Here is a 25,032-nt window from a genome sequence, read left to right as displayed (position 1 = left end):
GTGCAAGGCCGCTGTAACTGAAACCTGTGCGGCCTCTGTGCCCAGACAGAGAGGAAGCCCGAAAGCAGCCGGTGCCCTCTGCTTCGGCCAGGCCTGCAGGTCCCTTAGTGACCGTCCCTGGTGTCTCTCAGAAGCCTCCCCTCCTGCCCGCCTGCAGCAAGGCAGAATAAACCGTGACATTAAAGGGAAGAGCCCATTTGCGACTGCTGCTCATTTCCCTTGAAGTAGTTACGATGAGCGCATTAGCTGGTACTAACTCATTGTGTTCCTTGTAATTTGGCCAAAATTCACACCGGAGAACCTGTTTTCCTGGCAGCTAATAAATACATGCGTATTGCTACGCGACCAGGTGTCCCGTAGCTGCARACTCTTTCCTCACGCCCAAGTGATGAATGTCTGGTGCTCTTGGCACACGCCTTTGGTTAGGGAGATGGTACTTTACAAATAGGCCAGGTTCATTATGATTCATTCCTAGCCACCATAAACAGTCTTTCTGTTTCATCAAGACAAACCAGGGTGGAACAAAAGCCTACCCCTCAATTCCACCTAACACAGCACAGCCAAGAGAATTAAATAGCACCTGGAGCCTGGGGATATTTTCATAGGCCTTGCCCTAAAATTTGGTACGTACTTAGGAAACCAAACTGTAACACAGCCTTGCTTGTGAATTGCACTCACAGCAGTTTCAAGATTATGCAGGCACAGGAGCAATTTGTGAGCCATGCGGTTCCTTAGATCCCCTTTGAGATCCGACTCGATGTGGAGACGGAGCCAGCAGCACCCTGCACTCTGACTCAGCCTCTGCAGCAGTGTGGAAGCAGGAGCAAGTGAAAAAGGGGAGACTGCAGGGAAAGGATTGCATAGGGTCAGCCATTCTGTGATTCCGTAACAAGGGAACAGGAGCTGCCTACATGGAGGACAAAGGATTTCCTGGTCAATGGGTCCCTGCAGTTCGTCAGGGCGCATCCTGGTACCAGTGAGGACAAAGGCACCAACATCTGGGGAAGCTGGTCCTTGCCAAACTCTGCTTGTGGCTGCAGACTCGAGGTTTCTGCTAAAGCAATCAGCAGAAAAAGWACTAACTGCGTATTAGTGCTAAAGAAAGGGCATCTGGTTTGGTGGTCCTGAGCAAGGCTGCATTGAAAGCTGGTGAGCGGTGACCCGAGTCAGAGATCTCCTGGGCTTGCCAGAAACTGCTGGGGAGACCCCGCTGCCATTGCTTTGCTTTGGGCCCTTTTTGACAAGCTGTGTGGCTGCACAGGGCAACCCCCTGCTCCAGCAGGGACACCCAGAGCACGGGGCACAGGGCGGCATCCAGGCGGGTTTGGAGACCTCCAGAGAAGGAGACTCCACAGCCTCCCTGGGCAGCCTGTGCCAGGGCTCTGTCACCCTMACAGTGAAGAAGTTCCTCCTCACRTGGAGATGGAACTKCCTGTGTTTTAATTTGTACCCATTGCCCCTTGTCTTGTCACTGGACACCACTAAGAAGAGTTTGGCCCCATCTTCTTTACATTCTCCCCTCAGGTATTTGTACATGTTGATAAGACATGTTCTGGTTATTCAGAAGCATTCTGGAATACATACATCGAGAACTCACACGCTTTCCTATCTGCATAGCTGTATACAAACACATACACTTTTGTTTGAGAGCCAGATTCTGCCCTGACTTGCACCTTTCACAGGTAAGGTACAACCAGCTAGTGCAAATGCAAGGGAGCAAAAAACACCAAAATATTTTTATTCCACCCTCACAGCAGTCAAACGTAGTCCATGCCTGGGTACAGAGCGATTTTGCTGCCCTGTTGGGACGGAAATGCTGCTCCATCAGACCCTAGAGGCATCACAAGGGCTTTATGGTGGGTCTGGCTCTCCTGTGCAGGGCTGGGCAGCAGCCAGGCAGCACTTGGGGCAGCTCCTGGGGGGCTGCTGTTCCCCACAGCCCACGAGCCAGAGCCAGGGCTTTGCTTTTTCCGTGGTTTGGGGAAAAATACATTAAAAATATATGTGAAATACATATATTTTTTAAATTCAAACTGGTGTTATTCAGTTAAGATTCCTTGCAATTTTAGGAAGAAGTAGAGAATCGCTGAGGGAAAAGCACTCACATAAGCTTTGTAAAAGGATGGCTGCTTTGTGGCTTCAAGCAACTGTTTTGCTTGATACCTCCCTATTCAAAATCCTGGCCAGGCTCTGYAAAACAGGCAGCAGCCACTCACAGGGGTGCCACAAATTTAAAGCTACTCAGTGCTTGGAGAGAAACCAAGCTGTCCTTGACATCTACCTTGTGGCCACTCGTGTAATGCCCGAGGGAGGCGTGGATGCTCCAAACGGAATTTCCAGTCCCCACATGCTTCATCACATCGTCAGAAACTGTGTCTTTATTTTCGAAAGAAAACACAAACAAACCACAGACATGACTGGTATGTGCAAAAGCAGGCGGAGGCAGTTATCACTTGCTAATAAACAGGCGGATGCCTTCCCTGGGATGCAGCGAACTTCACATGGATTCTTCTTGGAGATCAGCCCCATTCTCAGGTGCACATCTCGGATAAAACCCAGTTTTTGCTGTGTTGCAGACACTGAGCATTGCTGTCGCTGTCCAAAAGGACCATATGGCTCTAGTAGGAAGGAACTGGCCTGAGATGGGTTTATTTTTATAGTATTGAACATCATCTAATTCTCTGCACTAAGCGGGTGAGAATGGGTCTTCCTAGAGCCTGAAGAGCAAAAAAAAATTATATAAAAAATAAAAAGCTTTGCAAGGTTTTGACTAAATTATCCTGGCAGCCGCCTCACCTGGGCACTTTCCCTTGGGCACATCCTGGATCCCGTGTCCCTCAGCGGGATTAAGGGAATGGAACATCTCTCGTACGTGGAGAGACTGARTGAGCTGAGCCTGTTTTCTCTGGAGAAGAGAAATGTGAGAGGGGATATGATTAACATGTGTAAGTTCAGGAAGGGAGAATGCAGGGAGGAAGGGGACAGGCTGTTTTCATTGGTGGCCAGTGATAGGATGAGGGGTAATGGCCATAAGCTGGAGCACAGGAAGTTCCGTCCCAATGGGAGGAGGAACTTCTTCACTGTTAGGGTGACACATCAGTGGAACCGGCTGCCCGGGGAGGTTGTGGAGTCTCCTTCTCTGGAGGTCTCCAAACCCACCTGGATGCCGCCCTGTGCCCCATGCTCTGGGTGTCCCTGCTGGAGCAGGAAGGTTGGACTAGATGATCTGTAGAGGTCCCTTCCAACCTTGAATATTCTGTGATTCTGTGATTCTGTGATTCTGTGATTCTGTGATTCTGTGATTCTGTGATTCTGTGATTCTGTGATTCTGTGATTCTGTGATTCTGGGACGGGCTCCTTGTGTGAAGCAGCTCCAGATGGGGACACCAAAGGACAACGACCAGGGCAGAACAGGGTGGCAGGAGGCTGCCCCTTGCTGTGGGTCACCAGCCGAGCGCTGGCCCCACAGCCAGCCCCRGGACGGGCCTGGGTCCCGGGGGACCTGCCCCGGGTGCCCCAGAGGCGAGCGCACCGCGTTCCTGCGCCCAACGAGGCGCCTCAGGCCACCCCAGCCACACGTTTGCTCACGAGTCTTCATTCTTTCGCTCGTTTTCATCACCCGGGCTCCATTTTCTCTTCCCTTCGGCCGTCGTGACTCCCCGCGTGCTCCGGCCGCCGTCCCCCCTCACGGCGGCGCTGCGGGGAAGGCGGCGGGCGACGGCGCCGCTGCCTCGGGCCCTGCGCCACCCCCACGCTGCAGGCCCAGCCGGAGCCCTGCGCATGGAGCAGGAGGATCCGCACGGGGTCGGGATCCCAAGGGAGCCGCCCCGGCGGCAGGAGCTGGGCTGCGCTCGCCCCCTCGGCCCTCCCCGCTTTAGATGCCCCTAAATTGTTAACGAAGCCCCTAGCTACACCGTGCTGTGACCGGCACAGACACCAAACCTGCCGAGCGAGAGGGAGCAGATGGCCGCACGACCAGGTTTAAAGATCACGAGTCAGCTCTGAAAACGCAATGAAATCCCCATGCCACCTCGGGCTCTTTATTTCTCCTTTGGATTGGGAGCTTCGAGGTGTCCTGTTTGCAGTTTTCCTCCAAAACCACTTACTGTGCAGTGAAACTGGACATTTTGCTGTGCTTTGTGTTCCAACAGGCAGGAGGAGCTTTAAAAAAACACTTGGAAACCTCCCTAATTAGACTAAGCAGCTGTTGAATCTGTCCACCGATATCAGTAGAATTTGATTAAAAAAAAAAAAGAAAAGAAAAAGAAAAAAAAAAAAAAAAAAGAAAGAAAAAAGCAGAAGTCTTGTGAAGCCAGATGGCCAGATAGAGAATAAAGATCTTGCTGTCACCATCATCACAGCCCAGGCAGATAACGTATTGGGAAGAGCGCAGCTGAGAGCCCCACCAGAACCCAAACCTCCCTCGCCCTCGGGGCTGCCAGCTTGCTCGCAAACCCCTTCTATGGACTATGGACTATGGACTGCAGGACACGGTCATTTTGCAGGATGATCAGTCGAGCTGACCTTTCTCCAAGGAAAGAACAACATTACTGAGGATTCATAAATAGTGAGGTCTCCCTGTGTACAGCACAGTCTCCTTGTGATGTTCTTCACATCTAGGTGCCTACTCGGTTTGAATCATGAGCCTCCTTTCTGATTTCCTTCCTTGATAAGGCTTTTAATAACTAACTGTATGAACAACAGAGTAAATATTCAACCAGCTCAGAGGTGGATTGCAGATCAAATATCTGCTGCATCTTCAAATCTTTTTTTCTTTCCCTTTTAAAAACAGAAACCCACACAAGCCGCCTGCAGGGACAAGATTGCTCACTTTGCACGTCCCTCATCTCATCAGATAAATGCTCAACTAAGAGGTTTGTGTTTTACAAAAAAATAGGAGAGTCAGCTGCTTCACAGCATACCATAGTAATTGCATGGTGAAGTGTTTGATGCCTTTAGAAGTCTGGCTTCCCTCCTGCTATTGCTGCTTAGTTGTATCCTCTGGTCTTCTCATCCTAAGGACTAACGTGTGGGCGGGTATCGGTTAAGATAAGCTCAGCCCTGGAAAGAGAGCAGGYAGGTGCAGCCTCCTGCACCACAGAATAATGAGGCTGCATTTATACAAGTGCAAACTCAGACCAAAGAGGAACCCTAATGAGAAATACTGAAGGGATCTGCTAAAGAGCAACGGGGAAAAAAAAAGATAATAATAAAAAAGAGAGAGAGAGCTTCTCATCTGTGAAGAGAATAAAGTAGAGATATAGAGGAAACACCTAAAGTAACCGCACGCTGCTTAAGCCCTGCTCTGGCTGGCCACTGGGTGTTAGTTACTGCCGCAGTTTGTTCCTCAGTCTGTGATGCTGGTTGAGTGACACAGCACTGCCTCATTCAGACCTCACTATCTGTTCTTCCTCTGTTCGTCCTTGTAGTCCCRTACACTGAATAATTTACCCAAAGCACAGACAGGAAATTATAACCACTTACCTGTGAGCAGTTTATAAGGCTGGAAGCCTTATAAATGATATTTATCAGTTTCAAGTAAGCTGTAAATCAGTGTTGCATTAGTTTCACTGCTCTGTTTACTCTTGGGCCCATGAGAACACAGATTCCCTTTAAAGGACGCAAATGTTATTGCTATAACAAACTGAGAGCAGCTAAAACCAAAGATTTTCCTCTTGCTCTCATCCTATAAGTGAATCCATGAATATTATTGGTGACCTGGTGGATGAGAAACCCCAAGCACTCTGTTTTCTTCCTTTTTCCAACATTTTAAACCCACAGAGAAACAGCAGCAGCATTCAGATGGGCTCTTCTAGCCTCAGATGAGCTGGATAAGAGAATTTACCCTTCTCCTCCCATGACAGATTCCCCCTTTGCGCATCAGTTGAGTATGAGGAGTCACTTCCCTAATCCGGGGCGAAAGGAAAAGCAGTACCCACCGTGCCCGCTATGAGACAGGTTTTGCAAATTCGCTTGCACGGCTTTGCCTTAGAGGAACTAAACGGGAAAGGAGGCAAAACACAGGGTGCAGACCCCACCTGTGTGCACGTGCTCCGGGCCGAGAGGGGAGCAGACACAAACAGGGCAGAGCCATGGCCGAGCTTATCGCTTGCTCCCATGGCACAAGTTACCCTGTTCGTTCCAAGGACAAGTTGCATTGGAAACCCACTGCCCGCAGCTCGGGTCATTGCCAGCTCCATGGATTTCAGCATGTGCGAGGGGAAAGCACGGATCAATGGCTTTGATAGGATGAAGAATGTTGGTGAAGGAGGGGACTTGAGGATGTGAGTGAGGCCTGGGGAGGGTTTCCGAAGGCACTCAGGAGCGTGGCTGAAGGACGCGCCGCGCGCTGCGCTTTGCACGAGCCTCCGCTCAGCCCCGCTCACGCGTTCGGGGGCCGCACRTGCCCCGGCACCGGGACGCTGCCGCTTCCGAGCGCGCAGCTGAGCCCGGAGCTGCACAGATGGCACTTGGGGACAGGCCGGCTCTGACGTATGCGGATTTAGACCATTTAGAGCTTTACAGAGCATTAGCTGCACCCTGCACCCACCTGCCAGAGGAGCCCCGGCTGCTGCACGGCAAGGACGACCTGGCAGGAGTGCGGCTGCCAGCTCCGGCCGGGAACAACGCAGCCAAAACCCCTCGAGCTCCCCCGCTTCCTCCCCTGCCCTTCGCTGCTCCTTGGCCACGCCGTTACCCTGATTGCAACCCCTTCTGCAGAGCCACTTCGTTATTTAAAAGGAAGCTCGGTCAAGCTGCCTCCGTGCCAGGGATCCGTCGCAATGTGTGTCACCCTGCCTCAGCTTCTCCACGAGCGAGCTGCTCAGAATTACCACAGGCTTCTGAGGAAACACGAGGATCCCCGTGGAGGATGGTGGCAGCGTGGGGCTGAGGCGCCTGACGAGCCCCGGGGCACCGCGTACCCGCACACACATCCCCCACGCGCTCCCGCCCGGAGCCACCGCATCCCGCAGCGAGACACGCCGGGCCACGCAAAGCCCCATCCCGCTTTGTTTCATGGTGGTTTTCCAGAGAGCCCCCGCGTGCCCGGCTGCACATCCTCCATCACCTGAAGCACTGCAGCTCTGCGAGCCTCACCAAGAAGGTTAATTACCACGCTYGGATGGAAGGGCTTTTGACATTAGGCAGCAGCACATTCCTTGGAAAGTTCAGCAAATGGTCCGAAAGCCCCTTCCCGTTGAGTCACGGTGTCAGTGCTGTTTGGGGCACAGGCARACCAACAGTCGCAGCACTGGGGATACAAACAGCATCGTCACACCAAGGCGTTCGGTGCATGAAGTAAAGGTGGGAGCAAATCAAAGTATCGGCAAGGCCCAATTTGATAGATGCCAAAGTTTCTGCGGGAAAACAAAAAATAAAAGAGGTTGGATCACAGTTCTCCTACCTGGAAAGGAAGGGGCAAGTGTAAGAGTGTGTAACAGAGGAGGATGGCAACAAAAGACGGGAAACTTCCCTGTGAGACATCTGTGTGCAAGCAAAGAAGGCACCGGTATCAGCTTGTACTCTCTCCCGCCATCCTCCTGGAACAGTAAAAATTCAAGCAACCTTTTTCTCTTAAAAAACAAAATAGAGGAGGAAGTGGGGACAGAACTGAAGTAATGAATGAGGTTACGYAGAATTTAGAAGTAAAGCCCCGTGTTATGATACCCCTTCACCCGGGACGCATCCTCCTTCCCTCCCAGTTCCTGTAAGGCAGCAAGGCAGAGCCCAGCTCGGGGGTTTCGCTCTGGGGGCGACACCACCGGCCCCGTGGCGCACGGGGCAGAGGGCCGAAGGGCCCTCACGCGGCCCTGAGCGCCCGAGAGTGCGGAGCGGCCCTCACTGCGCGGCTCTGGCCGACCCAGAAGCTCCGTTTCAACCTGCCTGGGGGGCTACGGGCCCTGGCAGCCCGCAGGCCGGGCGGGCGGCCCCGGGAGCGCGGCCACGGCAGCGAGGAAGCTCCAGCACGTGAAGAGCCTCCGTCAAGCAGGAGGCCGTGCTGGGAAGCAGCCCTGAACCCTGGAGACCTCCGCCTTGGCCCACAAGCCAAGACGAGTGTGGGCAGCGTTCTTTAAAGTTTGTACTTTCGCTGTACAATGCAGCGAAACGTGTCTTGGCCAAAAGAAGATAAAGCCTGGAATATCATCACACCATGCAGCGGGACCTGGAAAACCAAACCAAGGCTTGACCCAATAAAGATGAAATACAAGGCCCTAACTCAACCAAGCCCTGACCCTTGCTTTCCAGGCCTTGCTTTGCATATAAAGCCAACTTTTGCCAGAGGACACCCCAAGGTCTGGCCGGAGAGGTACGGAGCATGTCGGGAGAAGCCMAATTCCTTCATGTTTTTGTCTGCAGAGCGCCAGGGCTGGACGGCCAGCAGTGCTATACGCAAGGAGCACAGCACTGCTCACAGTTACCTCAAAGTCAGTGCCCAAAGTCAAGATTACGGAGACTCGGTCTATGGCCCGCGAGCATCACACACTGTGTTTCATGCCTGGTGAGGAGCAGTAGGTTTTGTGTGCTGACCACCTAGAGTTACCCTTATTCAAAGGTGGCCATGGCCATTTCGCTGCTGTGTTTGCCTCCTGGTGACAGGCTGGACCTGCTGGTTTCCACCACACCGCTCCACGGGGCCTGGCTGCGCCCACATCAGCAAGGCTAGCGGCTCCCTAGCATCAGCCCCAGTATTTCATGCAGCCAGTAAAATGTTTTTATTCACCCACAGGGAAGATCAGGTTCCCTCTTCCAGGCCCTGCCACACTTCGCTTCCATTAAGGGAGGCAAGGAGCTCTCAATAGCTCTTTTCATTAGGCAGGCCACAAAGCAGGGGAAGCAGATCSCCTCCGAGAGGCACAGGCTGCCCCGTGCCCACAGGGCTCGACAGGAGAAGCCCTATCCAGCATTAAAAGTCAACGGGAGAACTTCATTCAGAAGTTGTTTTTTCCTGGCATTCCTCCTTTCCCAAGCACTACCGTTTCACTGAGAGAGGGCTGCAGAGCTGGCTGCTTTGTTTGAAAGCCAAGCTGGTATTTCCTCCCAACGTTTAAGACTCTCTGCTCAAAACACCAAGTTATATATAAAAAGGGGCAGGCCAGGTGCACACCATAAGTAATAGTATTTAAAAAAGAAATTAAAAATCCCTTCAGCTTTAGCAGAAAAGCCTCAGAGGGTGCTACAAGAAGCTACATAGCATTYTGCATGCACACACTGGACAGTTTTCATACAATGCAGGGCATGCTAAGCTTAAATCTGCACACAGGCAGCAGGTTTTGGACAGAAAAATCTAAACATCAAGTCTAGCCAGGAGCTGAAATGAAACTACTTGCAAGTCACGCACACCTGCAATGAAACAGTCCCCATATACTCACTTTCCATCAGGGAAAAACCAGGCTACCTACGTAAGGTCGGACTGTTAAAGTTTAAGCTTTTGAACTCCTTAGCCTGAAAGCACCTGACCAGCCTGGGCTCTCACCATCTGCCTGGCTGGGCTGAGGGCATAATCTGGTGCGATGTCTCTCTCACACACACTCTAATCCAGTTACCTTCAGCATAAATAAGGACGGGCTGGGACGGGGAAGCAGCTCCTSTCTGCACCACAGGTCCGGAGTTGCTGCTGCTGTTACCTGGTAGCTTCTTGAGCTGCAAGAAACTGCTTTGAGAGAGTTTTTAAGAACACTAGACAYACATAACGGCAATTTTACTAAAACTTTATCCTTACAGCTTACACAAGCTAAAGAATACGCTTATATAAGAATATGCACCCAGTGGCCAGGAGAGCCCGCTGGCTGCGCACACCCTGCAGCACAAACAGGTCAAACTTCATCAAGTGAGGAGCAATGAACAGTAACTTCCAAGATTTCCGTCCCCACAATTGGTTGCTGCAAATACCTGTACTTTGACATTAGAGAATTGCTGCTCCTTTCCCGCTGTCTCTGCTACCAGAAGCAAGTTTTCTTCCGGCAGCATGTGGCAGTTGCAAGTAAATGCAAAATCTCAATAGTGCGACTCATAATCTGCTTCCGCTTAAACAGTAACCGATAACTACTGTAATCTCCTCCTGCAAACAGAATAGCGGTCAGCTAAAGTTTATCCCCGGGGGACACTCCCATCCCCACGGATGGGAGGTTTGCGCTTGTCATTAATTTTAGAAGCTGCCGGCTAGATAAGAGACCTTAAAAACCTCAGTTACAAACTCAACGGTCGGTAAATAAAGCTCAAAAATGAGCAAATGGAGTTTGAGGAGAATAACCCCAGGACTTGTCTGCTCGGCTTTTGCAGATTCCTCCTCGGCTAAGGGAAGCTTATCGGCATCAAACCCGAAAGAAAAACGGTCTAGGTAACTTTAAGGTAACTTCCCTCTAGCGTTTCCAGCACTGCGAAATGCAGGTTCCCGTGCAAGGGGCTTGAGCACGCAAAATCTGACCTCGGGTTCAGCAAATGAGTGTGCATTTCGTCAGTACAGGTACGGATTTCATGGGCTCTGCAAAGCAGAGGCTGCCTGCAGAGCCTCGCAGGAGAGCGACTGCGGACACCACTTCCTCCTCTTCCCATTTGATTTGCAGAATGTAATCAAAAAGAGCAGATKAGATCTACCACAAAGAACAGGAAAAAGTTTACATAAGGCAGGCCGGCCCTAATTGCTGAATTGCTTTTACAGCTCAAGAGTACAGAGCTCCGGGAAAAGTATAAAATTGCTCTCCCGTTTGATACAGGAATGTCACTTCCAAGTTCCTCTCCAAGCAGACCCAGTGTCCGTCGCCCTCGGAGCTGGGGAGACAGTTGCTCAGACACGGGCATTAAGGAATTTTGAGTCTTCCAGCCTCTTTTCCAGGGGCTTTGGCTACCTAGGTCAACAAAAAGCCAAACTCTGCAAAACGCTCATTTTCCCTCCTGTTTCAAACTGCTCCCCTGCTCAGCTGTGCCTGTTGCTTCTAGATCCCCACTACACTTATTCCAAACGTGGCCAAGTCTCATCCTTCACAATATTTACTCCCCCTTTAGTAATCCTGCTGACAGTCGGTTTGCTTGCYGTTAAAAAGGGAAGAAAACATCCCTCCGAAACCAGTTTTCTGTCACCCTTAACGGCCCACAGTTAAAGAAAACTGAACACATACAGGCTTGCAGCTACACCATGTATTTGTACAGAAAAATAATTTGACAAAACAAGATTACAAAGTACAAACTGAGCCCTTTCCAGAACGTGAAAGTCCACGAGCAGTTGAGTCCATTTTGCAACGTTTCAGCAAATACCAGTGAGGGATACAAATACCACCAGARGTGGGGTTTTTTTTAAGTACTTTCTCAAAAAGCTTGGACCACATCCATGGTTCTCAGGTGAAACGCTCCCCTCCCATACACACAATCGTTGGTTTGGTTACAGCTTCAGGGACCGGCGCGGCACACTGCAAGGTCCGTTCACAGGTAATGAGACACACGGAGCAGGTACAAGGACAYGTGGAAATACAGGACGTGCCCCGAACTCTCCCCAAGGTTTTCCCCATCCCCTCCAAAAAGTGCCGAGAAGGAAGCACAACATCTAGCAACATTGAGAAAGGTCCACAGAAAGCCGGGAGCTTTAGCAGGACACATTCATATTTGGTGGCGGAACGAAGAGGAAACAAGGGATCAGGAAGGACCTCGCTGCTGGGCACTGGAACGTACGCACGCGGGAGGATCGCACTCTGAGTATGGAGAAAAACTAACGTGKTCAGGCTCCATTCCTGAAATAGAAAAGCTGCTTTTTTGAGAAACGAAGGCACAAGACGTAAGCACTTTTACTTGGAAATGGCCTCTCCGAAGAGCCTCTTTTCCCCAGCAGCAGCTCATCATCTCCCAAGAAAGGAGCACAGGTCACCTCGGCTCCGAGTACTCAACCATTTACGGATTATCTGACAATCTTAAGCTCTTCCTGGTCCCTGGTCTCCATCCAAGCGCTCTCCCTTTTCTGTGTGTGCTTCAAAGCAGATCAAACACTCCTTAGTGCTTACAAAAGAACTTATATTTGGGATTCCTTGCCCATCARATGAGCACGACCTTCACCCGAGGCCACGTGCTGCAGACCACCAGGCCAAGGGCAGCTCCAGCCGCTACACAGCTCTCCAAAGGCCCTAACTTTGAAGTGCTTGGCTTTTATTTTATTTATTTTCCTAAGAAAAACACGACTGMCAGTGTACAAAATGGGAGACTAGTGCAATATGCAGCATTGATTGTTTATTCAATAAATATTTAGCCCAATTAGCGCCAAGGCAAACAGTGCAGAAACTGTCACTTGAAGATCTACAAGTGTTTATTTTTTTTTAAAAAAAAAGAAGTTAAAGTCAGTTGCTACTATATTTCCATACAGTTATTTCAAAGAGGTTTTTCTCCTTCCAAATTGAATGCTACCGTTACAGACACACAGCACTTGTGGATTTAACAACTCTTCACGTGTCTAGGAAACACAGCACTTCTGTATTCAGCTACTTATTAAAACTAAAACGAATTCTCTACTCGACTTTTTCTGCRCTGGCTGTTAGGCTTTGGATGCATCTTTCCTGGTCCTGGGTATATGTTTTGAATGAAGTAACTTGCATCTCACATTTATCCTGAGGTCAGCTGTGTAAAAAGGAAAGCCAATTCCATAGGGATATTTATGTGCAGGCTGATCGTTCGGAACCGGAGGTCATTTTTAAACGAGTCAACAAAAACTCCTGACCAAAAAAATAAAACCCAAGAAAACAAARGAAAACGTTAGTGTTTCATTTGGGAAATAATTCCAAAACCAGAAGCTAGCGCAGCAAAATGCTACGCTGCCCTACTGCAGTTTCAGCACGCATTTGCCAAATTGTTATGTGAAACGTGTAAGCTATTCCGTAAAGCAAGCGTGTCCGTATCCCCGGGAAAGCCACGGCAGGCTCCTGCACAGCGGGATCCCCACGCTGCTCCTGCAGAGAGCCCCACAGGAACCCACAGGGGGACRCACAGAGAGGGTCCCAGTCGCCCACTGCAGTGACCAAGTGATCAGATCTCTCCACCATCCCGTTCTGAACACAGCGGTTMTTTCCAATAGCACCAAGGGGCTCTCGGGTACCAGCATCGATGCAATTCTTGGCTTGGCTCCTCCTGAATCAGCACAACTGCTACAAGGCACTGCTTGGTGTCGGAAGTCATAAATAAGAGCAGAACAAGAACAATTCCCAAGGTYTGTGACATTTAGGTTTGTAGTTAGTTTCGATTTATCCCTATGTAGCGTGGTCAGCAAAAATATATATATATAATCTTATGGGATTCACAAAAATATGACTGTTTCTCACACGCTTACATTTTTCCTCCCGTATCCCAAAAACCCACGTGACATATCAACACGAAACAAAAGGAAGCATGGGTTGTTAAATTAAGAAAATACATTTTCCAATCTTCCACAAACGTGTAACCTAGACATAACTCAAGTATAAGAAGCTGGAAAATTATCTGATAACATTGGCAACAGTCTATCCCTGCAGAGGAGTGAAAAATCTACTGTCTAGAGAATTTGTAGATCGAGGCACATCATAGCTGAAGATATTCAGGCGTATTTTATGGCTAGAACAGATATTTTTTTTTCCTGAGGAAGCTGACTATAGGCTCCCCCTAAAAGCAGCTCCGTGTGGTTTGAAACACCAGCTGCAACGCACGGGGCAAAAAAAAACCCAACACCTTTTGGTCCTTAATCGCTGCTGTCTTCGTCATCGTCATCGGACACGTCATTCAAGGGGGATTTAGGGCACTGGCTGTAGGAGTCCGAGCGGGCGGGCGGGCAAGCGGCCAGCTCCCCGCTCGACAGGAGCTCAAAGCAGAAGTCACAGATGCGCACGGGCTTGGAGGACTGGCTGGGCAGCAGGAACCGCTTCTCGGAGCAGGGCCCGCACACGACGAAGCCGCACTTGCGGCAGTGGTGGCGCCGGTTGACGGGCGTGAACTTGGCCTTCTGGCAGCGCATGCACACGGCGGCCTCCGAGTCCGGCACCCACACGGCCGCATGGTCGTTGCTAGGGGTCTTCCCGCTTTTGGAGAGCAGGTCGGAAACGCACTTGTTGATGTGGTTCATCCACTCGGACTTCTCCGTGGCGGTGGCGGCGTAGACCGCGAAGGACTTGGTGGGCGTCTTGATGAGCCACCCGTTCCGCAGGTCGCCCTCGTCCTGGATGGAATCAATGGTGACGTTTTCCAGGGGAATTATGTGCTGCTTGTTGTATTTCTTCTTCTGGATGACAATGTTGCCATAAACAAGAATGTCATTGAACAGGAAGAACTGCCTCGCTTTGGGTTTCTTCCTACACAGCTTCGTYAAGACCCCTTCTCCGATGAGAACGCGCCCGGGAATCGTCAAGGGCTGCCCGGCTGCTCCAAAGCAGTTTTCCACRATGCTGATTCGCCTGGTATTTGCTTCGCTGTTTGCCAAGCGATCCACCATCTTTCACCAGTATCCTAGGGGGAGAAAGAAAAAACTGTCACTAGGACTGATTCAACGAGAGCCTTCAGCAAGGAAGGCACCAACCCCTCAGATCTTTAAATATCTAACAGAAGCTGCTGGCTCGGAGGCGCCAACTCGGGCTGGATTTAACCAAGAATTAACACCTCCGAGTTTTTAGCCAGCAGAAGGAAACACGTTCCAGGCGGCTCCCGGCCGACAACCAGCGCTGTCCCGCAGCCGGCACGTGCCGTGCGGCCCTGCCAGAGCTTTGGCAGCAAAGCAGGAGGCTCCCCGTCCGTGGGGTTTTTAGGGCTCATGTCCGTCTGTGCCCACTCGGCGGGTAGGACGGGAGGGGATCACCCGTCACTCTCCGGTTCCAAGCTGCTCAGCCAAGACTGCCAGGACAAACAAACCSTGTAACTGACGCTCGCATCGGAAGGCATCATCCCCAGCAAGCTCGGTAGCTCTTTTTCCAGAGTGCAAGCCTTAGATCCCGTGCAAGGCCCGCGCATCCACGCGCTGGAAGCACGGGAGCCGWGCGGGGCCGGCAGTCGCCAGCACACGGGAGCGCAGGAGAGGTCGCACCGCGGAGCCCGTCCCGCCAGGGGCTCCGGGGCAGCGCCCGCAGGCAATGGGAGCGCACGCTCCCGTTTCCCTTTGGAGCAAAGCCCCCCTTGCTCCTTCCCAAGCGGCGACTTAGAGCGCGATCCCCAGGGACCCGGCGCAGCGGCTCCGCGCTCAGGTAGAGCTCCCCGGCTCTCCCTCTCGCACGCCTTCCTCCCTGCGCACCCAGGAGCCACCTCCTCGGGAACTCCACTCCAAGCAGGCCCGGAGGAGAGCACATAAGCAGGAATTCCCCCATCTACAACCCGCATTTACCGACACTGCCCTACTGCACAGGGTCCTCTCCGCTCACCTCTCTTCTCTTTTAAGGACACTTTGCCTGCCTACAGCACAGGAGCAGCCCGTAACGGAGATGGAGCTGGGCTGAAATGAGAACTTGGCTCTGTCAGACGCTGGCAAGACCCTGACGTAAAGACACAGACATCTCGGCTTGGGCACTGCCTTGTAAAACCTGGATGGAACTTCTGCAAAGTAACTGCAGAGAAGTCTCTTACCAGGCCTTGCCTAAATAGGTTATACCTGCTCGGATTACACAGATCCACATTAGCAGGGTTACATGTGATTTAAAAAACCAGGATACTGTTACAGGTTATTGCTTTAAGGCTTGAATTCGTTTGGGGAAAAATAATTTAAATGAGTTCACTACAGCAGTTCCTTAAGCGGCTTGGTCGGATATAACTGAGTGTTTTCAAGCCATTCACACTGCACCAAAGGGGGTCTGTCCCCCAGTGCTTCCTCTGGATTTTCCTGACATGCCGCGCACCATTAGTTACCATATTTACGTAATGTCATAGCCGGTCTTAYATATTGACAGGGGAGCTACAAAGCCACGGCGCCGGCACCATGTGGATGGCCGCRAAGTTTAGATAAAACCTTTAGATTRAAGGGTTCGTGACAGGGAGCCTGGGGGCAGGAGGGGCCGGGGTGCAGCCCTGGCCCGCGGMTCCAGCCCTGGTCCTTGCAAGGGCAAGTCACCTGTCTGCACACTGCACCCCTTTCTTGCCCTTCTCCCACGAGAAGAACTGCCCCCATCTCCTTTTTCTTCAAAAATATTATTTATTCCTGTTTCCAGAAACAAGAGGGAGCTGTGAGTCTGGGGGAAATTAAATAAAGGGAGTTATTTCAACCTCCATCACCAGCCATGCATTTCTGAACTGGTTATTCCTGTTACTCCCACCCAGGCTTTCCAAGCTCTGTCCATAAATCCCTTTATGGGAGCTGCCCATTCATGGACACGACGCTCCTCGAATCCGTCTGCAGCAGCAGCCCAGCGGCCTCTCTTCGCTTCTCCCCGGGGCTGGGCAGGGCGACGCATCCGACGGCCCCTCCTGCTCGTGCCATCACAAGAAGGAGAGTGAATCRGATCAGGATTAGCACCAAGCCGAGTCCTCCAGGGCTGGGACTGGAAGGGGAAGGCGACAGAAGGAAAGACCGGGATGATGAGRCAGTTTACAGCACAAAGCACGGCGGTGAGCACCGCCGACCAGCGCTCAACAGCACAGTGAGCATTAAAAAAAGAACAGCAAAAATCTCACAATTACGTCAGTGGTTCATTTTCCTTTTTTAAACAAATGACATGTTATCGAGCCATGCCCAAAACACACCTTTCAGAGGTGTGTGCCACAACCCCTTGGTGGCGCTGGGCAGGAATTCGGGGCAAGTTAAGGGCCATCAGGAAGACAGGTAAGATGCTGACATCTCTGCTGGATTTAAGCTTTAGTCAATGSCATTCAACTATTATTGCCTACCAGCCTCAAGGAAGGTAATGGGAGCCATTAGACTGTTGGTGAATCATTTCCACCTTCTTACATGACAGAAATTGCCTTTTTCTGCACCAAGAGCTTAGGTGTTTAGAATAGGCACCCTGACACCTTCCTCTGTATTTCAAGTTCTTGGAGAGAATTTAAAATTAAGAAGCCATCTGAAATCCTGTGCACACTAATGCTCACTCACTCTTGGGGACTGTTTTTGTGAGAAAGGAGGGAAGTTGAGAAACAGGTAATGACAACGAAGAAAGAGTCTCATGGAGAAAGTCTCATGGTTATAAACACCCGAGTAACTAMATTTGGAAAATAAAAGGAATACAAAACAGGAGACTCTCAAAGTCACCAGAAGTAAATAAAAATCCCACCTCTTCTTCCTGCGAGCGCACAGGAGGAGCTATTAAACACATTAAATAACTGCTGGGACTTCTTTGACATTTTTGATGAGCAACGTAGCACAGCAGGACGTGGATGCCACGGCGTCCTGGAGCGGAGCTATGCAGCTCGCTGCCATCAGCCTTGCGAAATCCACACATTCCTTTCCCCAGATTTACTCAGATACATTGTGCAAGATGCCGGAGCAGGTCCCGGGGCTGGGTGGCAACTTCTCCCTAAACAMCAACGATTTGCTGACAGTTTTAGACTTTCTGCTGAAGGTCCTGGTACTGGCCAGGATGAGAAGCAGCTAATGGATTAATATGCTCAAGTTAATAGAGTAATCCAGGGTGCTGGAGCATGTCTTGGGATCCTGGAATTCCTGCAAGCTACTGGGACTACCGGGATAGCAACTCTTTTAAAAGACTCTTAAGTCAGGCCTACACTGCCAGGCTGTATTTCCTAGAAATCTAAAACACGCTTCTAGGATGAGCTTTAGCTCCTCAAGGCGCACAGAGCTATTTGAAAAAACAACAGGCAACAATTTTATAGAGTCCCACAGTTTGGGACTCTGTAACTCCCACATGCACTTTAGGAAAGCGCCTCTGACCATCCCRTCTGTGAAGCAAGTCCCACTCGCAGGCAACCCGAAGCACTAACTGGAGCCACAAGACACATGGAGAACAGCAAAACCAACTTAAGAGCGTTAACTGGACCAGTTACTGCCTCCAGTTTCCCAGKGTATCGGCTTTTCTGAACACACACATCTCAGCTCTCGAAATGCAGCAGCAGAAACACCTCCAGGTTGCCCTGCCTCATACACGGGTGTTCTTGCTAAGCCACTTCTAGATAAGGAGGTGGCACAGAGGCTTTCGTTACCACAGCATAATATGCCATTTAAAAGTGACAATTTATTCCACTGCGCCAAAAGCTCCAGCTCCACGACRCTTTTCCCACCAAACCATTCCTACTTTTACTCACACAAAGATTCTACAGAAACAGCAAAACGTTCGACTCCATTCTGTTTTACATTCGTATCATATTAGCGATAAGAATCATCTTAAAAGTTGTCAAGTGTGAGGTCACCTGTTCCTCCGAAGCACTTTCAAGCTCTCCTTTTATCTCGAGCAAACACAGGGCACGTTTGGGAAGGCAAGGAGCCACAGGGCCGAGCAGGGCAGGGGCAGCCCGGCCCGGGGGAGCCGCGGCCGCCGCGAGGGCCCCTTGCAGGTCCCGCTGCCCCACAGACCGGGCGTCTCCCGCGGCTCCACACTGGGCACTTCCCTCCGCTCAATAACATCCGTGTGTCTTCCATGGCCCCTCTACCTCTGCTAAGGCCAGGCTAAACCAAGCAGTGGCTGTAGCTGAAGACAGACGAGTCAACTAAAAATTAATAATAACAATAATAATAATAATAATAATCCTACTATCGCCAGCGCAGCTGACACAGGCAGGAGAACCGAGGTAAGATGTCACGTCTCGAGACACAGGACATTCTGTGCTGAGCTGCAGGCCACCTTAAAAAGAAGCACCTTTTTAAAAATTATTATTATTTTTAATCATTTTTCTTATGCTACCGACTTACTACAGTTGCTTTAAGTATGTGCAGAGCCTGTGCAGAACTGAAAGTTCATCTACCACCCTCACAATTAGCAATTGCTGATTAAATTTAAATATACTAAATCCAGGGGCAGTGCTAGGTTAATACAAACAAGGCAGCCTAGACYGTACAGAGTTACAGCCCCAGGATGCTGACAGCTCCTCTGTTATTATATACACTCAAAGTGAGGACAATCGTATAATAATAATAATAATAATAATAATAATAATAATAATAATAATAAACGTGCTGAAAAATGCAAAGGAGGTCAAAAATAATCAACATTAAGGTCCTAAAATCTCTCTCTACCACCAGATACTAGGTATTTCCAATGCAGATTCAACAAGCCCAATAATGAAACATTTATTAACCGCCAGGACCTGATCCCACTACCTGAMAGGTTTCTGAAAGGGGATCAGAGCAAGCTGGGCTATAACCTAGATACTGTTACACTGAAGTAAACTAGAGAATAAAAAGATTCATAAATGGAGGAAAACAAATGGAGTAAGATTTAAAAAAAAGGTAGCAACAGCGTTACCCGGTTATCACACAAAGCCCTTGTTCTCTCACCTGCATTTATGCAACACATCTAGCAACTACCTTCCACTGCATATATTCTAAATGAGTCTGTTTTCCTTCCTCCTAAGGTTTAATTTACATGTTGCATTATAAAAGGTTTCTGCCGAGGGCCACCTAGGGCTCCTCAAGACAAAACCAGGAGTCAAACAGTTTGGTTTTCTTCCACGTCTGCCTCCACAACTCCAAGGGTTTTAGTAAGATGCCGATTTCAACTAAAATGCGGCTACGCTGTCATATAATATAGATATAAATCAATCACACACATTAATCAGATATGAAAGATACAGAAATTTAGCAAAGCTTTTGCAATCTGGAGATAGGCAAATTGGAAACCTAAGGAAGACCAGGACCATCAGGAAACCGGGTATCTAATGTACATTAAACACTTGGTCTGCAAGATGACACCTCTTGACTTGATCTACAGGATTTAAAAGGAGGGGGAAAAAAGTAGGAAGAAGGAAAAAAAAACTGACTTTTTTGGTGCAGAAACCTGTGGAATTGAGCACATTCACAGCAAATATTCTGCAATTCTCGATACAGGTCAGAAAGAGATGCACATACTGCAAGCCTTGCTTTGGTCTCACTGGTTAACAACGGGGCAATAAACCTTGATGAAAGATGATACAAAAATACCAGGAAAAGGGATTTCATTCAACTTCACTTCTACAGCTCACATACAGAATAAAATATGGAGGAAAATGAAGTTTTAAGTTGCCATTAAGGCATGTACAGTCTCATTAATATTTCATTCTGTATTTTGCATCCACTTCAATACCACTCTAACAACTAGCTGCAGTTTCAGTTAAATCTTTTCAAAGATTCTGCATTTGTTCTTTGCAAAACAGAAACAAAAGAGGCGGCCACAACAACCCTGGAAGTCAGATAAAATTAAAAGAGCTTGTTCCAAAAAACGCTGTGTTCAGAGAAGGGGGAAGGTCTTTAGCATGGCTAAAAACTCTCCTGGCCACAGGGAGGAAAAGCCCGGCCTATGCTGGCCGCTACTGAAACACTCAGTGTGAGTGCTGCTCCGAGGGCAATGCCCCCTTGGCTTTACTCACAGCTCCCTCCTTTCCTGTCGCCTCCTGTCACAACAGGAGGTGGATCCCATCCCGACCATCCCAACAGCCCCGCGTTCTTCAGGCGCTCCCGGCACAACCTCGTCCCACCGCCGAGCTCCCCGCGCCGCCCGGGGCCCCGCAGCCCCTGTCCCAACTCCCCAACACCCCACGCTTCGCTAATTCCTTCGGCTGCAGTTAATTTTAGCACACTAATGTACAGCTTACAAAGGCGGCCGGCTGCTTTAATTCATTAGTTGCGTAAGGCAGCCTYGCGGCACATCAACAGTCCCCAACAAAAAACACCCATTATTTATTGTCAGACCTGCAACACGAGCACGCTGCCCTTAAAATTTAGRGCAGCCACTACCCCAGTGGGCCGAGAAAGCACAGAAAGTGCAGCTACGTTKTGGGGACAGAGAGCGTTTCCATGCAGCCCTGTTAAATGGGATCTTTGAAGAAGTATCTGAACTATGAGACAAGGGGGAAGAGACCTCACTGCTGAGGCCCAGGATGCACACCCATGAAAAATATATATATTTTAAGCTATTTATTTTTATTTTTTAAGCTAATAGACTGCTATTGCTGCCGTCTGCAACAAGCCAGGGCTCTGGAGACTGGTCTTGCCCTGGCCCGATGGATGCAGAGCTCCCACTGCAAAGCAACTGGTCCTTCAAGGGCAGGAAGCAAGATGCAGAAAGGCAAGAACYGACCACGTACCTGCAGCTGCCCCCACGCCGAAACCCATACAAGGGGCTTGGAAGTAAAATAGCTGAGTGAGTGTGTGTGTGTACACATATATGTATGTATCTATACATACATGCATGTATGCCCAGGACACACACTCCCTTTTCAATTACTGAATTGAACAAACAAATGGAAGAGGTAAAAAACACAATATTCAGAATAAATCTTTGATGTCATGGGAAAACACCCTTTTAACTTTCTAGTTTAACTTTCTATTTTTTTGATGTATTTTAGAGCTTTAGCAGCGGTTAGCTTAGACTCTGGCGCTTACAAATGGCCTCTTGTATCTTACCCGAGGCATCTGGAGCGTACACCAGCACAGGGCTCCCAAAGGAGTTTCCACGCATTTTAAGACCTAGTTGCAGCCCCRTCGGTACCATATGCCGTGAAAGCCCCTGGGACCTCGAGTCGCTAGGAGGAATCAGAAGGAAAAGCAGGGAAGGGGCCGGCGTCGAGCAGGGTGCAGCCAAGCCGAGGAGAGCACGGAGGGAGTCCGAGCAGAGCCAGCCTGGGTACGCAGCAGAAAGCCGTACGTGCCAACGATGGTGCTTAGACTACGCACAGGGACACCCGCGCATATCAGGCCCAGCACGTGGACTGCAGGAGCACCCAAGGTCACAGAGCAGCGCCAGTCCCGCGATCCGTGCGGAAAAGGGCACCCGGAATGCAGCGGCGGGGGGAAGCGCCGCCGGGCAGCCCGCTCCTCATGGAGGCGCCGAGCGGAGCCGCCCCAGCCCCACAGCGCGGCCCCGAGCGGGGCAGGAGGGAGCCCGGGCTCCGCGCAGCGCTCCAGCCGCCCCGCGCCCGCCTTCCTGCCCGTCCTCAGCAGGATCCTGCCCTTCTCACACCCAACCCCTCTGCTGCACGCAGGTACCTGGAATGGCCAAGGTAGAACAGACAACAAACCAGCCCAGTCGGGACYGCGCTGTAAGGAATGGATTATAGCACGGGCGAGCTATGGAAAGAGTCAATATTGTTAAAAGGCCAAAACTAGCTAAGAGCTGTGAACTTGCTTCCAGTAACTGCAACACAAGGAGTTTTATCCTGTTCTACAACCCGCCAAGTCCTCCCCTGCAGCCCACGACTCGCAAGCAGAGCGCCAGCAACCACAGCCTCTCTGCTTGTTACACCCCATCATTTCAGTACGTGCCATTTTCACGCGTTTGTGTCCCTTAAAAACTCAGATGTCCTACTTGCAAAGCAAAGGTGTCGGATGCGGGGGTTTCCTTTAACCAGGCCGACATTTCCAGGCCTTTCCTGGGAGTGACGCGGGACAGGGGCTCAGCAGCCAGGCTCAGCTTTGCTGCAAGGCTCAGGCACCGTAACGTGGCCTTGCTCCTGTCGCCACAAGGCGCTCGGGGGCTGCAGGGAGGCAGCAGCCGCGGGCACCAGCAGTCCCGTCACCCTCTCAGCAGCGCCATAAGTTAGGTGACTTGCTCTGCTCTCTCGGGCCAGCGTTATGGGGACGAGCCCCACATCACGGGGACGAGCCCCAGGTCACGGGGACACTGTGACAATGCGTCCCGCTGCTGGGGGCCTCGCCGTGCTCCTCACCCCCATAGGCAGCTGCAGCAGCACACGGGAACGGGACCAGGAGCAGCCCTGGGGCCTCGCGCTGCCGGCTGGGCACAGCCAGGGGACAGAACGAGAGGGGCCCCCAGTCCGCATTGCTGGCGCCCAACAGGACCCTTCCTTGGCTCTTCGGCAACGGCAAGGCCCATTTTGGGAGCCGCAGGGACAGCAGGGCTAGAAGGAGCTCTGGAAACGGCGGAAACGTCTGCACTGAAGTCAGCCGCTGCGCCGCTCCCTGCTCCAAAGGGGCCGCTCCCTGGCAAGCCCAAAGGCGCCGCGCGTAGGACACTCGCTTGCATTAATTTACATTAACAAGGTATGCATACGTTTCGGAAAAGCACGTGCCCAAGAACGTGCTGCAACTCCACACGCTGCAGAAGCGCTTGGAAGCGGCAGGGCAAGGGCCAGGCTCCGGGCACAGGGGTGTCCAGGGAAGGGCCAGGCCCCGGAGCGCAGGAGCGGATACGGCCTGAGCGCGGCCCCCCTGCACCCAGCCCTCTGCTTGAGGGACACAACGCCCCGACATCCACATCCCGACGGCATTCGGGAACAAGGGTCAACAAGGGCGATCAGAAGCATGGAAATTTCGGGGTTTTCTTCTTTGCATTTATACAAAATGCCAGAATTCTGCCACGCTGATGGGCTAAGCGCTGTTCTGCTGTAAAACATCACGATGCGCGGAGCAGGGGAGGCAGCCATTACTTTCAAACCAATTTTTAAAGTCTTCAAATCAACTTCTTTTTATCATTTGCTGGTGGCTAACCAAAACGCAGCGTTCCCAGAGTCACGGAATGGTTGAAGTTGGAAGGGACCTCTAGAGATCACCTAGCCCAAGCCCCTGCTCCTGCAGGGACACCCAGAGCACGTTCATTCAGTCCAAACCAGCAGCACTTTAAGCAGCTTATGCAACTTCAGAAAACAAATAAAAACATCAGTGCGTTTTTGACTCATTAATAGCACTGCAGCACTAAAATGCCAGGCTGAAAAACAAAGCGCTGCTCCCTCGGAAAGCTCCTTAGCTCAGCAGAGGTTCCCTCATGAAAGGAGAATCTTTGTCCTACAGCTCTCGGCCAAGCAACTTCTCATGCAAGCAAACCCATTTATTTCAACAGGACTACTCATATGGATAAGAATTTGCAGGACTCTGCTTGCTAATGCAGCTGTCATCACAGCTTATAATTTATGGAAACATTAAAATAAACTGTAGGGGGATAAACACATTCTATCACACCGGGCTACAGGGCAGCTTTTCTTGCCCTCTCCACTGTGAAAACAAGGGGTTTTCTGCAATATAGCTTCACGATATAATCTAATAAACTCTGCAATATAAAGCTTCGTATCTCCTTTATAAGAAAAAAAAAAAAAAAGTGGCTCTATTCCAAAATAGTATTTTYGTACCCTCCTGACACACATCAACCACTAAAAAGAAAATTCAAGTAGAAAATCTTGAATACAAAGAGAGCTCACAATAAATCAAAAGCAAATCTCTAGCTTTATTCTGGACTGCTTCAGGTTTTAACACAGAAAAAATAAAAGAGAATATTAACTTTCTTACCTATCAACATGCAATAAACTTCTCYGTAGCTAACACTAGAGTTCCTAACTTGATGTCACCCACTAATAAAGGGCCTGTAAAAGCAAAAACTTGCATGCTGTTTGCTTGGCCAATACTTTTAATAGTTTAGTTACTGGTAATTTTCTGAAAAATTACATCTTCAGCTGCAAAAACAGCTCATGGACACACCTCATCCTGACCCTTCACTTGCATTTCTATTTGTCTAGTCCCCTTTGCAGGGTAAATGCCCCAAAACACAATTCAAGGGTAAGAAAAACTGCATCCATGCCCATCAGGATGCATCTGTTCTACTGGGAATAATTCCTAGATCGCTGGTGGGCTTCAGAACATTAACAGCAGGTACTTTATGGACCGAGTTTCGGTGTTCATTTAAGGAAAACCGAACGCCGCCCTCGCTAAAGACTGATTTCACCGCTGCCTTTAATGAAAACTCGCGTCTAGATGGACAGACACCGCTGCAATTGCTGCCAAACCAGAGCGGGTCGGAAGGAGGAAACAGAGCCGCCCTCCCCAGCTCCCAGTTTTCATTCCGCGTTTCGGGCCCTTCCTCCGCGTCGCTATTTGTGCGGAAAGCCCCGGAGCGGCTCCAGAGGCCACGGGCGCCCACAAGGCGGAATTCGGGAGGGAAGTTATGGGGTATCTCACGGGACAGTGCCGGACCCGTCAATGCCGCCGCGGAGCTCCCGGGAAAGTGCTGCTGGACGAGC

At 50.4% G+C, this 25,032-nt stretch overlaps 1 protein-coding gene across 2 annotated transcripts in view; it reads right to left on the bottom strand.

The window, feature by feature from the left end:
• Positions 1-11,627: 11,627 nt before the first annotated feature.
• PLEKHF2 (pleckstrin homology and FYVE domain containing 2) overlaps positions 11,628-25,032 on the bottom strand; it is a 14,417-nt gene continuing 1,012 nt past the window's right edge. For both annotated transcript variants that reach the window (XM_026050000.1, XM_026050001.1), the window contains exon 2: positions 11,628-14,448. In XM_026050000.1, the coding sequence (XP_025905785.1) occupies positions 13,688-14,434 (747 nt within the window). In that variant the 5' untranslated portion in view covers positions 14,435-14,448 and the 3' untranslated portion in view covers positions 11,628-13,687. The remainder of the gene's footprint in view (positions 14,449-25,032) is intronic.

This window comes from Nothoprocta perdicaria, unplaced genomic scaffold (genome assembly GCF_003342845.1).
Source record: "Nothoprocta perdicaria isolate Ctin4 unplaced genomic scaffold, notPer1 scaffold_64, whole genome shotgun sequence".
Lineage (NCBI taxonomy): Eukaryota > Metazoa > Chordata > Aves > Tinamiformes > Tinamidae > Nothoprocta > Nothoprocta perdicaria.
Note: the sequence above shows the minus strand (reverse complement) of the source record. Positions and strands in the feature narration are given on the sequence as shown.